The sequence below is a fragment of the Cryptomeria japonica genome, chromosome 4, assembly GCF_030272615.1.
Source record: "Cryptomeria japonica chromosome 4, Sugi_1.0, whole genome shotgun sequence".
In the NCBI taxonomy this organism is placed as follows: domain Eukaryota; kingdom Viridiplantae; phylum Streptophyta; class Pinopsida; order Cupressales; family Cupressaceae; genus Cryptomeria; species Cryptomeria japonica.
The window spans coordinates 162,690,147-162,707,334 of record NC_081408.1 but is presented as its reverse complement, the minus strand read 5'-3'; the positions used below and the strand labels follow the sequence as shown (position 1 = coordinate 162,707,334).

General features: G+C 36.6%; 1 protein-coding gene across 1 annotated transcript in view; it reads left to right on the top strand.

Moving 5' to 3' along the window:
* Positions 1–1,663: 1,663 nt before the first annotated feature.
* LOC131068547 (mitochondrial-processing peptidase subunit alpha) overlaps positions 1,664–17,188 on the top strand; it is a 104,233-nt gene continuing 88,708 nt past the window's right edge. The window contains exons 1-11 of the mRNA XM_058003753.2: positions 1,664–1,903; positions 3,553–3,807; positions 3,948–4,247; positions 4,382–4,549; positions 4,744–4,911; positions 5,057–5,137; positions 5,320–5,386; positions 5,796–5,893; positions 6,744–6,816; positions 6,898–6,968; positions 7,066–7,115. Of these exons, the coding sequence (XP_057859736.2) occupies positions 1,865–1,903; positions 3,553–3,807; positions 3,948–4,247; positions 4,382–4,549; positions 4,744–4,911; positions 5,057–5,137; positions 5,320–5,386; positions 5,796–5,893; positions 6,744–6,816; positions 6,898–6,968; positions 7,066–7,115 (1,370 nt within the window). The 5' untranslated portion in view covers positions 1,664–1,864. The remainder of the gene's footprint in view (positions 1,904–3,552; positions 3,808–3,947; positions 4,248–4,381; positions 4,550–4,743; positions 4,912–5,056; positions 5,138–5,319; positions 5,387–5,795; positions 5,894–6,743; positions 6,817–6,897; positions 6,969–7,065; positions 7,116–17,188) is intronic.

Genomic DNA, 17,188 nt, shown 5'->3' with positions numbered 1-17,188 from the left:
TTAGGAATGGAAGAAGTGTCAACACACAGAGATGTGGATTGCTCATAACCTATCCCCACAAAGGCTTACGAGAGATCATATTGATTGTTGTTTTCCACCACATAATGGGAATTAGAGACATTTTTCCATGAAGAACTCTGCTATTTTGATTTCTTTTGTTCATAGCTTGCAACTATGTGGCCCATTTGGATACAACGATGACATTGAAAGGAGATGCCCTCATAATCCACTGATTGTAGCCAATTTCCTTCTCTAGACTTCAGAAATAAATCAGCTGGAAAACCCTTTTTAGATCCATCTCTACCAAGATACAGGCAAATATTGTGTGTTGAAATCCTAGGGAGTTCGCATCCACTCCCAAAAATTTGCCCAGTGAGTCTCCAATAGCCTCAAAATAAGATTCAAACCAAAATTGCAAAGGAAGGTATGAAAGTCTTACCCACATTGGGACTTTTTCAAAGGATTCCATGGTGGGATTGAAGGTCAGGTACCACTGATTCAAGAGCAATAAAAATTTGTCCTCCCAACTCCATTGGTACTCATAGAGGACCTTCTTCCAGTTTGATTCATAATAAAAAATAACCACAAAATGACCCCGTGCCCCTGGAAAAATATGGACATCTCCCTCAAGAATGGGTTTCTTGAAAGTTGTGATCCATTTGTGAAGATCACTCAAACTTGGCTAATAACCCTTGAATCTCTCGATTAAGCCCAACTTAGAGAAATGCTTTTCATTTTCTTTTATTTCGTTAGCTATCTCGACCCCTAGATGTATCGTTGGTCTATCTACTGTCGGAATACCCTGAAAGATCCCTGTGTTTCTCTTTATACATGCCATTCACCAAATCCCCCTTTGTAGCTTTCACCAACCTCCCTTGTCCTACATTACAACTAGCGGATCTATTGATGCTATTGTTAAATGCATTTATATTCCCTAGTGTCGTTCTCCTGAGACATTCTTGTTGGCGAAAACCCTTAACTAGTTTGGACCAAGGGGAGCGCCTGTATCCCCCATCCTCACCCTCGCCATAGTGGAAAGCAATACCATCTACGCGTCACCTGGGTTTGCCTTTGCAAACCCTAGCAAACAAGAGTCCCAACAACACCATCAATAATCCAATACTATTCATTACCATCTTCATATTACATGCTTTAGATAAAGAAATTCAAGCCTAATATATTCACAACTTCGTAGTGCATAGATGCATGTTTCACATTTGTATATTAATGCATGATTTTTGATGTTAAAAATATTATTTTTTCTCACCTATAATTCCTTATCTTAACACAATTTTTTTGATTTCTAAAATATGTACTTTTTGTATAAGACCAACCATACATTTATGATATAAGTTCATTAACTTCTTTTCTCAATATTTAAGAAGGAAATAAATGAACAAGCAAATAACTCTTTCTACATTCATTTCATAGAAATATAAGAAATTATCATTGATTAATATTTTTTCAAAATTAGAATTACATTTGACTATAAGTAAATATGGGATACAAATATTTTATATATTTCAAAATTTTTAAATATTTTATATATTTCAAAATTGTATTACATAATTATATGGGAAAAATAAAAAACCCCTTCAACATATAAACTTACATAATTGTATGAACTTGACCCATACATCTCCTCATGCAAACTAGCACATTCTCATTTTATAAATAAAAAGATAAACAATAGAGTAATGGGGTTTACGAAAAAACATGGTGGGGAAAATACACTGCTGGACTCGAGCACGCTTGGTTAGGATGTGCAGGTGATTGTTAGCCTTGACTGTGTGGGAGGAAAAAACCAGGTGTAGGGTTTGCAGTCATACAACATATACACAGTCCCATTGCACAAACAACAGTCATGCTGAAAACCGACGCCTTCTTTTTACGCAATCTACAGGTTTGGTTTGCTCTTTTTTAATAAAACTTTATAGATGACATACTATCTGGTGAAGATAATTGTTAAGAAATTGATGAAAAATAGTAACCTGGCTGTACATAACCTAAGTGCTGTTGCCTGGAGTATTGCCAAGGCAACGCTAAAAGCATATTGCATTATTTATTCTTGATTTTAACTACTTCACTGCCTCTAAATTGACATTTCTTTAGCTTTTTGAATAATTTTGTTTGTACAAGAGATATATATTATGCGTTTAATGGGGATTCAATTACATATGTTATGAAGTGTATTACTCTTTTTTCATGATAATGATTGGTTCATTTAGTATTTATTGTATCAAGATGATGTTCACAAAATTTGATAATGTGGATTTCTCAATTCACGTACACTTAAATGTAGAGTTTATCCCACAATCAAGATCACTTCATATCTAATGTGCAAGATTTTAACAAATATTTTACTTTTTAAACCATTCATTATAGAACTCTCTAACTTATTAATTTTTATGTGAGTGGTGTTTTTTAAGTGAGATTATATTTGTACCAGGATAACTTTTTAAATCATTTCTCTGTTTCTGAAATATATATGGTTAGACACATTGTTTGAAAGAGTCAAAATTTAAGTGGTGAACGTGACACTAGCATTCCGTTTAATTTTTCGTATGCGAGATCCTTGCTATCATAGTCCTTTTGCTCCTTGCCATGTGGCTGATACGCAATCTTTCTTTGAAATTGCTAATCACACCATATTTGCACAAGAATAGATCAAAGAATTTACGGGAACTGTTGTTTTTATTCAGGCTTGCCATTTATGTTGTCCCCATATCGACAAGCTGGGTTTGATGCTTTATAGGTGGGTTTCAGAGCCTCTGGTTCTTAGGTCTTTGCTGTGAAGGTTTTGTTGTTGACAATGAATCTCCCTATGAAATATCGGAAATTCTTATGCAACCTCTTGTATTAGGATACTTTTATTGTCTGCTTCCAAATTTTAGGTTGCTCTTTTCAATGCTGCTAAATTTCAGTTGTTCGTAAGGAGAATTTGATGATTGAATTCATATTGTCGATGGAGATGCTGAGCTGTGGCTTAAAGAGAATTCTGGTTTGTGTAGTATTCTTTTTACTTTTTATTTTAATTTGTAGGAAAAATGAAAATTGTATAATTAATACACCAAATAGTTCAGGGGTTCCAAGGTGAAGCAACTTTTGGGAAAATTATATCTGTGATGAATGAGTTTGGAAATTTGAAGGGTGGAAGTTAAAGCTGCATCTAGGGTTCTAGATAGTTGTTAAATGCAGTCTTGTTTGCTCAAGGTTATCTGAATTTTTTTATGTGATCCAATTATCAATCGAGGGGACAATAACATTAAATGGGGAATCTATTATTAAAATTTTAGGAATTGACTAAATTTTTTATCTCCAGTTTAATTTTTGAGAACAAATTAATCCTTTATGACATTCACAACTAGTAGTTCCAAAGTGGAATTTGGTGAAACAAGAAGCAATGGAACAAGTCAGTAAATTTTATATTATTGTATAACAACTATTTTGCGGCTTGCCCATTGGGGTATAAGGTGAAATCTTGCATACACGTCCAGAATTGCTTTCTATAAGAAGAATATGACAAATACTATTTCATGGCTTTATACACAGGCCCGGAAATATGGAAGAAGGGCTGTTGCTACAAGTATCATAAATTTTACAGATAAAGAGACTGCAAAGGGCTCTTATGGTGGAACTAGATTACTGTCCTGGCTTGCAGGAAACAAATCAAGTAGCCTGCCTCCCCTAGATTTTCCTTTGCCAGGTGTAAAACTCCCACCTTCACTTCCAGATTATATTGAGCCAATAAAGACAAATATTACAACTCTCCCAAATGGTCTGAAGGTTGCATCAGAAAGCTCATTGGTATGTTATTCTCCATTTGGATTTTAATTTGGTTTCTGTTATTTTGAGTATTTTTGCATATCATTTGGCAAATTAAATCTTCAGTTTCTATTGTTTCATATGGTCGCATTATTTATTCCAATAATTTATCTGATGAGCAGAGTCCCACAGCATCAATTGGACTGTATGTTGATTGTGGTTCTGTATATGAGACACCCTTGTCAAGTGGGGCAACTCACCTCCTGAAACAAATGGCCTTTAAAACCACAAGAAACCGCAGTCATTTGCGATTGGTTCGTGAAGTGGAGGCAATTGGAGGAAGTGTTACAGCATCTGCAACCCGAGAACAGATGGGTTATACTTTCGATGCACTTAAATCATATGTCCCAGAGATGGTTGAATTGCTGATTGATAGTGTGAGAAATCCTGTTTTTCTTGACTGGGAGGATAATGAGCAGCAGGTATTTCACAATGCTGCTTGCTAGATGTACTATATTTTCTAGGTTTGGAAAGCCTAATGGAGAATTGACGTTTCTCTCTTTTTAACTCAATATATTTTTCTTTGGACTAGTGTTTTAACATATATTTGCTGCAGCTAGCAAGAGTGAAATCAGAGATTGCAAAAAATTCAAATAATCGACAAAGTTTGCTTCTGGAGGCCCTTCATTCTGCTGGCTATTCTGGTGCATTACAAAATCCTCTCTTGGCACCCAAATCTGCCATTATAAGATTAAATGGTACAATTTTAGAGGAGTTTGTTGCTGTAAGTGTTGTTTCTCTCTCTCTTTTTTTTTTTTTTTGAACGCTGACTTCCTTGATATTAGAAACAAAGAAGGATCACTTCACACTTTTTAATTTTTTTGCTTCAGTTTTGTGTTAAGAGCTCTGTACTTGGTACTGTTGCTATAAGTATCTTTGGATGCTGTTTCAATCTTTGAGAAATGGTCACATTTACAGGAGAATTATACTGCTCCACGCATGGTTTTGGCAGCCTCTGGAGTTGATCACGAACGACTGCTCTCTGTAGCTGAGCCTCTATTAGCTGACTTACCTAATGTTCCTTGTTCTAAGGTGCCAAAATCTGAGTATGTTGGTGGTGATTTTAGGTGCCAAGCATATTATCGGGTATTGTCTTGAATTGCATTACTTGAAATACGAGAAATTCAAGTTTGAATAACATTGTTGATTTGCTTCTTTTCTGGGTAAGCAACAGTTCCTTGGATCTATTTTCTGTATTTTTGCTCAACTGGTTTTTATTTTTGTTTGGCAGTCGACACATGTGGTTCTAGCATTCGAGGTACCTGGGGGTTTGCACAATGAAAAGGATGCTATTGCATTAACAGTTTTGCAGGTGGAATTTCAGACTTAAGTATGCTTCTTGTTGTAATCTGATTGTCAAATATCGTTCACAACTGCAGTTTTTTTGTTTTTTGGTTGTGGAAATAGAGTCTGTTGGTTATTTGTAAGTTGTGTATGTGCAAAGTTAGAGCAAGTTTATTTTGCAATCTTCTTACTCATTTGTTACATGTGTAGACACTAATGGGGGGTGGTGCCTCTTTCTCACTTGGTGGGCCTGGCAAAGGGATGCATTCTCGATTATGTAAGCCGTTTTGTATTTATTTTGACCATTCTTTTAAAGAAAAATCTTTATTACCTTGACATGTAGGATCTAAAATTTTGGCAATCAAGGAGTTCGGTTACATTCATACACAATATTTGTATTTTAATTTTTTTTTTCAGTGCCTATGGTTGATTCCCAGGCTGCTTCGGCTATATTAATAATTAAGGTTAAAGGAAACATGCATGAAAATGTCACAAAGGAGTGTTAATGTAAATCTAATCTGCCAAGTATTTTGCAGAATACTAATAGGTCTTGTCGGTTTCTGTTTATTCTTTTGACCATTACCTTAATTTTCTACATCTCAAGCTCTGCTGGCATTGTAATTTAGTGAGTTTTTAGGATATGTTTTAGGGTACCTAATTTGTAATTTAACGTAATGAAACCACAGATTGTCGAGTTCTGAAACAGTACCGAAAAGTACGATCATTTTGTGCTTTCAAGAGCATGTACAATGATAGTGGTCTTTTTGGCATCTATGCAACTACGGTAAGGTAATTTACCTGGCAAAGATGCTAATAATGTTTAATTTTTAGTCTATCCTGGCATATGTTTACTGTCTGTTTTGGCATATCAGTATGATATTGTAATTTTAAGGCTATTTTCAGTTATTCTAATATTTAATCTTTGAGAATACATGTACAATTGGCCATCGTTGATAATTAAATGTTAATTTATATTGAGCATTCTAGACCAATGTCCAGCATTTAATAAATTTATTTCCCTCTTGCATGGCTTATTTGATAGATAGTTCTAGTTTGAACTTGAGTGTTCAGATAACTGCTGATTAACACTTGAGGACTGAGCCCACCTGCTGAAAGTTAAAATTTTAAATTCTGATATGCTTGCTTGTAATCTTATTAGGTTCATTCTCATTTACTCGTTTTGAAAACGTCAGGTTTTTCTATTGCCATTTCCTGGAGAAAATAAGATCTGTTCTAACTTCTAATATTGGCTACATCTTTCCTGATATTCTATTCGACCTTATTTGATTTCCTGCACCCTAAAGTTCTTTGTGGCCATTACTTTTGATTATTGATGGCCAAGTTTTCTATTGCTTTATGGCCACAAGACTGTTATAAAATAAACATTCAGAACAATGTCTCATGTGTATTCTCTTCTTATGGTAAGAATTACTACAAACCAGTGTAGAAGACTTTGGTTTTGAAACAAAGTGAATTGAATTCTGAAGTTTGTTGGTAGAAATTATTAATAATGTATATTTTGTATTGGCAGTAATTAGTTCGCCTGTAATTTTTTGTTTGATATTTAGTAAAATGTTTCAAATGATGTTCGATTTTTCTCAATAACTTATTGTCAGTTTGTTTAAATGTTGTAGGGTTCAGACTTTGTATCGCAAGCTGTAGAGTTGGCAACAGGAGAGCTCCTAGCCATTGCAGTTCCTGGACAAGGTTTATAGTCAGTTATTCATATTTACAGTTTACACCTAACCCTGTTTTTAGTTTTTCCTAATATTGAATTTTCTCTTCAAGTGACCAATGTGGAGCTAAATCGTGCCAAGAACTCTACTAAATCAGCAGTTTTGATGAAGTTGGAGTCAAGGGTATGGTTTTGAACAAATTATGATTTATTCATTCAATAAATGAATAGAAAGTCGTTGATTTGTATTTGTTTATGTAGTAAGCAAGTCATATTTGCAGATGGTTGTGACAGAGGATATTGGGAGACAAATCTTGACCTATGGGCAAAGGTATGGTTCATAATATGTGGTAAATCTATTATTGTGATTGTGTATAATCAATTTTGTTATCTTTTCACATCTCAAAGATGTACGCTAAATTTTGTTGTTATAACCTAGAGTTTGTTTTAAAGTGTTAGTTGCGATTAAAGCTTACCAAAACGTAAGTTCTTGAAAAGCTAGACACCAAAATAAAAAATTGCCTATATCACTATGAAGCTTATTAAATTCTGTCCAAAATCAGAAAATTTGCTCACAAAAAGGAGCTTGTATGATTGGGAATGGAGTCTGAAAAGATCAGGTGCCAAAACCAAAATGCAAAAGGAATGGGGGCTTGTTGGGAGATAAAACCTATTGACATCAATAATTGCTTGGATCGAGTATGGGGAGGTTGACATATTATGCTTTTTGGTGTCAAAACACTTATAAAACTAAAAATCCCTAGAAAGGGCAGAGAAAACGCTCTTAGATCATGTTAAAGAATCTAAAATCGGTAAATTTGGGAAACACAAAATAAACCTGAGACTGCAACTCAGATTTGCCAATCACTGGCAATGCACAATGGAATACAAAAACCAAAGAGACAATATATAGGCTGGAGACATGCAAGTTCCTTCTTGCTTTCAATTAATAAGCGGAAACAACTATTACAAAAGTAAACAAACTCGGAAAAAACTAACTAATTGGTTACAATGCTTGCAGCATTCTGGAGCTGCACCCAAACATTTGAGACTTGGAGCTTCTTTGAGCTTTGTTACCGATTGCTCACTTGGAGCTTCAACACCTGGAGCAATCACTGCTCTCAACACAAATAATCAAACAACTGCTGCTGCATCCCATTGAATCACTTAGAGTGCACACAAAACATTCCCTACTGCTGTTGCAAAAACTGACTTTTTCAACTTGAATGTGGGGAATATTCCTTTTGTCATATGCTGTCCATTCAATTTTTCCACACAATTTCAAAATTTAAATTAACTTACCCAATTAAATTCACTGTCAAAAGAGTTGTTGCTGTTGCAATGTTAGGAGCAACTGGAAGGGTGTTGTGACCTTTTCCACACATCGCCCCATTGCAAATGGGGACCCTCTCTTTTCCTGCTTTCTAGGGTTTTGTTAGTGTCCTATGACCTTTTGCTGCAGTTTCACCAAGCCTTGTCCAGTTCAGAGCATTTCAGGCCCTGATGATTGAAAGTTAGTTTTTGCAAATTATGTGATTCCGGAATGCGAACACCACCAGAGTGCTTAGAGAGGCCAAAGGACGAAGATCGCAATTGATTTGGACGAATTTGGACAACTTTCTATTTTTAGAAAGTTTGCTTTTTTTGCTTTTTCCTATTTTTTAGGAAGTTTCGTTTTTGGCATTTTTAGCCCAATCCCCGGTATGGCTATTTGTATAAAGTTTTCCCTATTTTTTAGGGATGTAGGCTTTTTGCTTTTTTTGGGATGCGAACCCAGGGTTTACACTTGCACCACTGACTAGCTTCGATCGGAACTCGAAAATTCCAAGTTTTGACCTAAAAAAGCTAAATCCCTAGATTTTAGGCTTTTTGCTGCTTCAGATGATCCACCTAGGCATGGATTCCAAATTTCAAGTTAATCCGGTTAAATTTGATTAAGCTGTGAATTTTGAAATTTCTTTGAAAATTCTTCTAAGTTTGGCTAACAAGGGTTTTTGAAGTATTGTTGCAGGTTCAAACTCCACCATGATGCGGGAGGCCATGAAGAGAAGACCCTCCTAAAGTTTGCCATGTGTTGAAGAGGCCATGATGGCCAACACTCCAAAGTCCGCCATTGTCTTGAAGAAACCTAGGGAGTGGTCTTCAAAGTCCACCTAGGCCATGTAGGAGCCTTGTTTAAAGTCCGCCCAAGCTAGAGGACTCGCCAAAATCCGCCCAAGGAGTGGGTTCAAACTTCGCCGTGTGTGTGTGGGCTCCTAAGGGTAAAGCCTAAAGTCCGCCATGGGAGATGCCACCAAACTCCGCCTTGCATGGAGCCAAGTCCAAAGTCCGCCATGTGGGAGCCTTGCTTAAAGTCCGCCCTTGGAGAGACCCACCAAAACTCCGCCATGTCTTAGTAGCCCTTGGTGTCCCTAGCAAAACATGTGGAAGACCTTCATAACTCCGCCCAAGATCTTCACATAGGGAAGAGCCTCCAAAGTTCGCCCAAGGTGGAGGAACCTCCAAAGTCCGCCCAAGGTGGAGAAGCTACCAAAGTCCGACCAAGGTGGGAGCAACCTCCAAAGTTCGCCATGTGTTGAAGAGGCCATGATGGCCAACACACCAAAGTCCGCCTTGCATGGAGATGTCTTAGAAGTCCGCCTAGGGGATGTGTTCGAAGTCTGCCTAGGAAGCCATGTAGGAGCCTCTTCAAAAGTCTGCCCAAGGTAGGAAGAGCCTCTAAAGTTCGCCATAGGTTAGGAAGACTAAGGGGAAGGAAGTCAAAACTTCGCCATACCTTGGAGAAGCAAGGGAAGTCCGCCAAAATTCGAAGAAGATGAAGACAACCCATTAAAAGTCCGCCTACACATGAAAAGTCAAGCAAAGTCAACAAGCTTGAGCGATATGCGAAAATCCACAGAGATTTCGAAGTTAAATCCAAAATGGAAAGTTTTTTTTGGAAGAAAATATCTAAGGATTATTGAATATTTTCAAACTTAAATAATAAATGGAAAGCTTTTTTTGAAAAGAATATTGGAAGATTATTGAGATATTAAATCAAAATGGAAAGTTTTTTTGAGATATTTTCTTAAAACTGAGAAACATGAAAGTTAAAATTAGAATTATGAGTTGGATGATTTTAAGGGTTTCTACTTGAAGATTTAACCTTGTCTACAAATGCTTCATTATCAACTTCATTATTACACCAAGAAGTTCAAAGTTACTAAGGAGAGCTTAGTGAAGTATTTCAGTCTGAAGATCATCTGGAGAAAGCTTTTGCTAGAAGTTAGATAACTTTTTTAACAAAAGTTTTATAGATTTTTGGAGAAAGGCAACTAGTACAAGGAAGAATTATCTAAACTTTTCTGAATTTTTTGAGTATTCTGGAGAAAATTCTAGCCTTACTTCTATCCTGTTAATGCATTAGTAGCTTCTGCAAGATAAGACTTCTCTAACCCGTTAATCTCCTTTTTTCCGTTATGGTTTATTCATCTATGCTATTAGATTATCTGATTTATGCTTTCCGAACTGAATATGTTTATCAGATTGTAACATTGATCATGATTATGATATTGGCATTGGATAAAGATGGATTAGATCGACGACTTGCTTAACATAGTTAAGCGTTGATCTAAATGCTATCGGGCTAATAACCCGATAGCATATGTAATGCTATTTGTTATCGGGTTTAGTTCATACCGATAAACATTTATAATCGGCCATTAACAAAGCATCATAACTAACACCGTTTCAACCGAGTGTTTAAGTATTAAATGTTAGTTACCAAACATAACCGAAATCGGGATGTGCAATATGGAAAGACACCGATCAATAGGTGCCTTGATCGGTCATGTCTAAAAGACATGACTGGTCAAGCCATCTATTGACCGGTCTTCTAAAACATATAAAGCCCGACATGAATCATTTGGAGAAGACATATAAAAATATTAATGATCTCTCTCCTTCAGCTTGCAACAAAACAATCAGATTATCAGACAATATAATCGTATAAAATTCTCACATATATAATTTGTTCTTTTATTGCAATTGAATAAAACTTTACATGGTTCCAGAGTGAGGCTAATCAAATTTGAGGCTATTCAATTTTTGAATAATTCAAGAACAAAATTATATATTACATCACATTTCCAAAATGGCCAGCGCTATTAGATTCGAAGATAGACTCGGAGGTAGCGATGATTTCTTAGCTTGGAAGTTTAGAATCAAAATGATTTTGAGAGAAAACAAAGTTGATTCATATGTTCAAATTGAAAGTGCAGCACCCGAGAATGAACCCGACAAAACAACATGGATTGAGGGAAATGAAAAGGCTATTAAAATAATAGTTGATGGGTTAAGAAACAACATAATGCCCATCATAAAGAAACAAGAGATGACTTACAAAATGTTCAAAGCACTTGAAAGGACATTTGAGATATCAAATGCAAGTCGTACTTTGGCATTGAAACGAGAGATAAATCATATCACGATGAACAAAGGGGAGACAATCAACTCCTACTTCATGCGAATATCAACCCTAAGAGATGAACTTGCAACCCTTGATTATGAGATCCAGAGTAAAGAATTAACACTCATTGCTCTAGATGGGTTGCCCAGTGGATGGAGTACATTTGTCCAAGGCATTAGTGCAAGGTCCAAATATCCTAATTTTGAAAGGTTAAAAGATGATTGTCTCCAAGAAGAGTCGAGATTGAACAAAATTGGAATAAAACAAAAGAACATAGACGAAGACCTTCAAGTCCTAAATACTAACACAAATAAGAAAAGTAGGAAGAAGCAATTTAGGAAAAGAAAAAGTCATCAAGGCAAGAACACTCCAAAGAAAGACCTATCACATATTCAATGTTATAGGTGTGACAAATTCGGACACTATGTTGCGAAATGTCCGGAGAGAGCCAAACAAGCCACATTTGTCAAAGTAGGAAAATCCAAAAGGGAAGATGACTTCGAGAACTATGTCCTCTACTCAGCACTCACAAGCCATACAACAAACAAGTCTAACTCATGGGTGATCGACAGTGGTTCATCTAGACACATTACCGGTTTTAGAGAAGTGCTAGACGCCATGATAGAGGAGAATGATGAGGAAGTGACCATTGAAGATGATTCCTCACATCCAGTCAGAGGAATTGGAACCTGCATCATCAAATTAAAGACAGGCATGTCATTGCAACTTGAAGGAGTACTATATGTCCCCGACATCAAAAGAAATCTAGTCTCCATATCAGCACTAGAGGATAATGGATATAGAGTGACCTTCATGGAAAACAAGGTGTTGGCTTGGCCGAGAAGTTCTACCATCAAGAAAGTTAAAGTCATTGGACAAAGACAAGGCTATTTGTATGAGCTATGCACAGAGCCCAACTTAGCCTTAATTCATGAAGCCACAAAGGCAAATGAGGTGTGGCATAGAAGACTAGGCCACCTGAATTACAGGGCTTTATCATCTATGGGAAATCTTGTCATAGGTCTACCTAAGTTGAAGCAATATCATTAAGAGGCGTGCAAGGGATGTGCCCTAGGTAAAAATACCAAGGGTGCCTTCCAAAATAGTACTAGGAAGACAAGCAAAATATTAGAATTAGTTCATTTTGATGTATGTGGACCTATGTCCGAACCCTCTCTAGGGGGATTTTTGTATTATGTAATATTTGTTGATGACTACTCTAGGAAAACTTGGATCTACTTTCTGAAATGTAAAGAATTAGAAGAGATCCTCAATAGGTTTAAAGAATTCAAATCACTAACGGAGAACTACTCAGGAAATAAAATTAAAACCCTAAGAACTGACAATGGGGGGGAATATACTTCAGAATTATTTAAAGATTTTTGTAAAAATGCAGGGATTAAGAGGGAGTTAACAATACCTTATAATCCTCAACAAAATGGGGTAGCTGAGAGGAAAAATAGGACTATTGTAGAAGCTGCCAAAGCCATGATCCTTGATCAAAATCTAAATATCAAACTTTGGGCAGAAGCAACTAGCACTGCGGTATATATACAAAACAGATGTCCTCACTCCCACCTTGAAGATAAAACTCTTGAGGAAGTCTTCACCAAAATAAAGCCAGATATCAGCCACCTTAGGATATTTGGGTGTCCTGTCTATATACATGTACCTAAAGAGAAAAGACTAAAACTAGAACCTTTTGGAAAAAGGGGAATACTTGTAGGATATAGTGAAACATCCAAAGCCTATAGAATTTATATACAAGGTCAAAGAAATATTGAACTTAGTAGGGATGTAATCTTTGAAGAAGACTTAGCCTTCAAAAGAGCCCAAAGTACAATAGAAACTGAAATCTATATCCCTACTCCTAACATAGACGAAGATCCTACTCCTGAGCTTCAGAAGGAGAATCCTGAGGAGACTATAGGTGAAACTCAAAACCCACCTAGAGAAAAACTCAAGAAAAGACTACTATGGGCCAACAAGACTGTAACAGAAGCTCAGAACTTTGTTGCTCCTTCAGGAACCTTCAGGGAAAGTAAAAGGCCTAATAAATTCACTAGCTATGTTGCCCTTATGAATGATCTCTCTAAAGTTGAACCGAACAATGTATCAGATGCACTTGAACATCAAGTATGGAAGGATGCCATGTTTGAAGAGTATCAATCCATTATGAAGAATGATGTTTGGGAGATTGTTCCTATGCCAACTAAGAAATCTGTTGTTTCATCTAAATGGCTTTTCAAGATCAAACATGCTACAGATGGCAGTATTGAAAAACACAAGGCCAGATTTGTAGCTAGAGGGTTCTCACAATGGGAAGGAATAGATTATGAAGAAACATTTGCACCTGTTGCCAGATATACATCGGTAAGAGCTGTACTAGCCATTGCAAAAGCAAAGGGATGGAAGGTACACCAGATGGATGTTAAGACAACATTTTTAAATGGTGAGATCTCAGAAGAAGTCTACCTAGAGCAACCTGAAGGGTTTGAAATTCATAATGCAGAGTCTCATGTATGTAAACTTAAGAAAGCTCTCTATGGGCTCAAACAGGCTCCCAAGGTCTGGTATGAAAGAATTGACACCTATCTCTCAAAACTAGGTTTCACTAAAAATGATGCACATCCTAATCTCTACTACAAAAGAAATAAAGGTGATATGCTAATATTGATTTTATATGTTGATGACCTATTAATCACAGGAGATGATCACCTTATAGATCAATGCAAGAAAGATCTATCCACAAAATTTGATATGAAGGACTTGGGACTACTTCATTACTTCCTAGGGTTAGAAGTATGGCAGAATTCCAATAATATTGTACTAAACTAAGGAAAGTACACCTTGGACATTTTGACGAGATTCAGAATGCTAAACTGTAGGCCCATGACCTCTCCTATGGAAACCAACTTACATAAACTTAAAGAAGCAGCAGCAGAATCACAGTCCACTGATCCTACTTAGTACAGGCAGATGATTGGGTCCCTAATGTATCTATTAAATACAAGGCCAAATATCTGTTATGCTGTTAATGCTCTAAGTCAGTTTATGTGTGAACCTAAGGAGATACACTTGGTGGTAGTAAAACATATTATGAGATACTTACAAGGTACCCTAAACCTTGGTCTTAAATATGAGAAAGTTGATATAGATCTACACGGATTTACAGATTCAGATTGGGCTGGACACGTGACTGACAGAAAAAGCACTTCAGGGTGTTGTTTCAGTTTAGGTTCAGCCATGATATCTTGGATCAGCAGAAAACAGTCTTCTGTAGCTCAAAGTTCCACTGAGGCCGAATATATTGCAGCTTCTATGGCTGCCCAAGAGGCAGTATGGCTTAGAAAGTTGCTTGTTGGATTGTTTGGAGAACCTATGAAACCTACTATTATTCATTGTGACAATCAGAGCTGCATAAAACTTTCAGTAAATCCAGTATTCCATGACAGGTCCAAACATATTGAGATCCCATACTACTATGTACGAGATATGGTTGTCAGGAATGTAATTCAATTAGAATATGTTTGTACAAGAGATCAAACTGCAGACATTCTGACCAAACCTCTTTCCAGAGTGAAGATTGATCACTTCAGAAAAGGTTTAGGTATGATAGAAAGGTAATCTGCTTTGTAAATAAGATGTTTAATGTGTAAACTTCTTTTGTCATGTTGGGACATTTTGGGTTTCACCCCTTGTGTTCATATCTAAGAGGTGACGATCTCTCAGATTATGAACACTTGTATGCAGACATCATAAGCTGACGATCTTATGATTCTCTAAACCAGTTATCATGTTCGATCTCTGGTATGTCATGGATGTGCCATGATGGTGTTGTGGTAAAACATTTGTATAAAATGTTTGTGCACATATCACAACCTGGATAAGATGAGAATTTAACTATCCTCATATGTTTATCCGTAGTATTGCGTGTTTAGGCAATACTGATATCACGTGTTCAGGTGATATCTTGTCATAATGAAATGATGAATCTTCTATATCACATGGTTAGGTGATACTCTATGTCACATACTTAGAGTGATGTTTTATATTTGTATCTTGTGTCCTGATGGTACTTCATATCATATGTATAGATGATATATATTCTTGGAGACTAACATTATTTTGGTTATGAAAGAGAAATGTGATGCAGGTTACTTTATCTATCTTCCAAAGCTAAGAGGGAGTGTTAATGCATTAGTAGCTTCTGCAAGATAAAGACTTCTCTAACCCGTTAATCTCCTTTATTCTGTTATGGTTTATTCATCTATGTTATTAGATTATCTGATTTATGCTTTCCGAACTGAATATGTTTATCAGATTGTAACATTGATCATGATTATGATACTGGCATTGGATAAAGATGGATTAGATCGACGACTTGCTTAACATAGTTAAGCGTCGATCTAAATGCTATTTGTTATTAGGTTTAGTTCATACCGATAAACATTTATAATCGGGCCATTAACAAAGCATCATAACTAACACCGTTTCAACCGAGTGTTTAAGTATTAAATGTTAGTTACCAAACATAACCGAAATCGGGATGTGCAATATGGAAAGACCCCGATCAATAGGTGCCTTGATCGGTCATGTCTAAAAGACATGACCGGTCTTCTAAAACATATAAAGCCCAACATGAATCATTTGGAGAAGACATATAAAAATATTAATGATCTCTCTCCTTCAGCCTGCAAAAAAGCAATCAAATTATCAGACAATATAATCATATAAAATTCTCACATCTATAATTTGTTCTTTTATTGCAATTGAATAAAACTTTACATATCCAAGTCAGAGGTGAAATTAAAATTATGAATTTTCTGAATATTTTCCAGAATTTAATAAATATTTTTCAAAAATTTTGGAGAAAGAAAATCATTTTTTTTGGCTAAGTATGAAATTTTGTGAAAGTTTTGATACTTGGTGGTAACTACGACCATCCTTAAGATTGAGGGTTTTTGAGGTGAAAATCTAATTCTTTGGCTAAGTATGGGAATAAAATGAAAATTTTCCAACACTTAGCCATTTCGCAGCCCCGTTATTTTCGAAACTTTGCAAATTATTTTCTAATTTAGAATTTCATTGTTTGTCTGTAGGCCCTAGACATTATGAAATTTCAAGTAGACAAAGATGCTCCTCCCGAGTCGAGGATGACTTCAAAATGGAAGAACATCAGCGACACCAACCTCGGACACATCAATCTGAGGGAATTCAAGAAGCGAATGTTTGGTCTGGACAACCTTGTGCCTACCACCATTGCGCGAAAGATGATGAAGAGTGGTATTGTGCATGCTGCTGGCTTCCTCCCCACCATGCAGTGCAATGAACTAGTAGTCGAATGTGCCAAACACTACAACCCCATCAGTAAGGACATTGTTGCACCTGATGGAAGAGTGCTGGCGAATGTCAGCGATGAGGCCATCAGAGAAGCCTTTAGGATCCTAGAGTACCACAACACAATGTATATGACAAAGGACGAAGCTGACGGTCTGTACCAGGACCACCTAGAGGAATATGATGCCATAGTTAACCATTCCTGGCTAGACAAGCCGAGGAAGGGCGCCTCCAAACTTCAGAGAAAGAGCCTAGTGCGAGCATACTTCAAGGAGGACATCGGGGACATGATTGTCCTGCTCAATAGAATAATGGGAAATCCTCAAGGAGCTCCATTCGAACCCTGGATGTATTATTTTATTAATGAAATAATCAATGGAGTGAAAATGATAGACTGGGCCCGGATGATCAGCGACAACCTAGACAGCCAACTGAGGAACCTGGAGACGAATGGGACTTTCTTCATGAGTTCTTACTTGTTTTATTCGTTGGCCAGGACCTACAGGTACATAGGTCTCACTTGTAGAGGAGAAGTTGGGAACAAGGAGAACCAGTTTCCAGTATATGATTGCTATCCCCAGCTCCAGATGGAGGAGAAATTCCATTTCAAAAGAGTG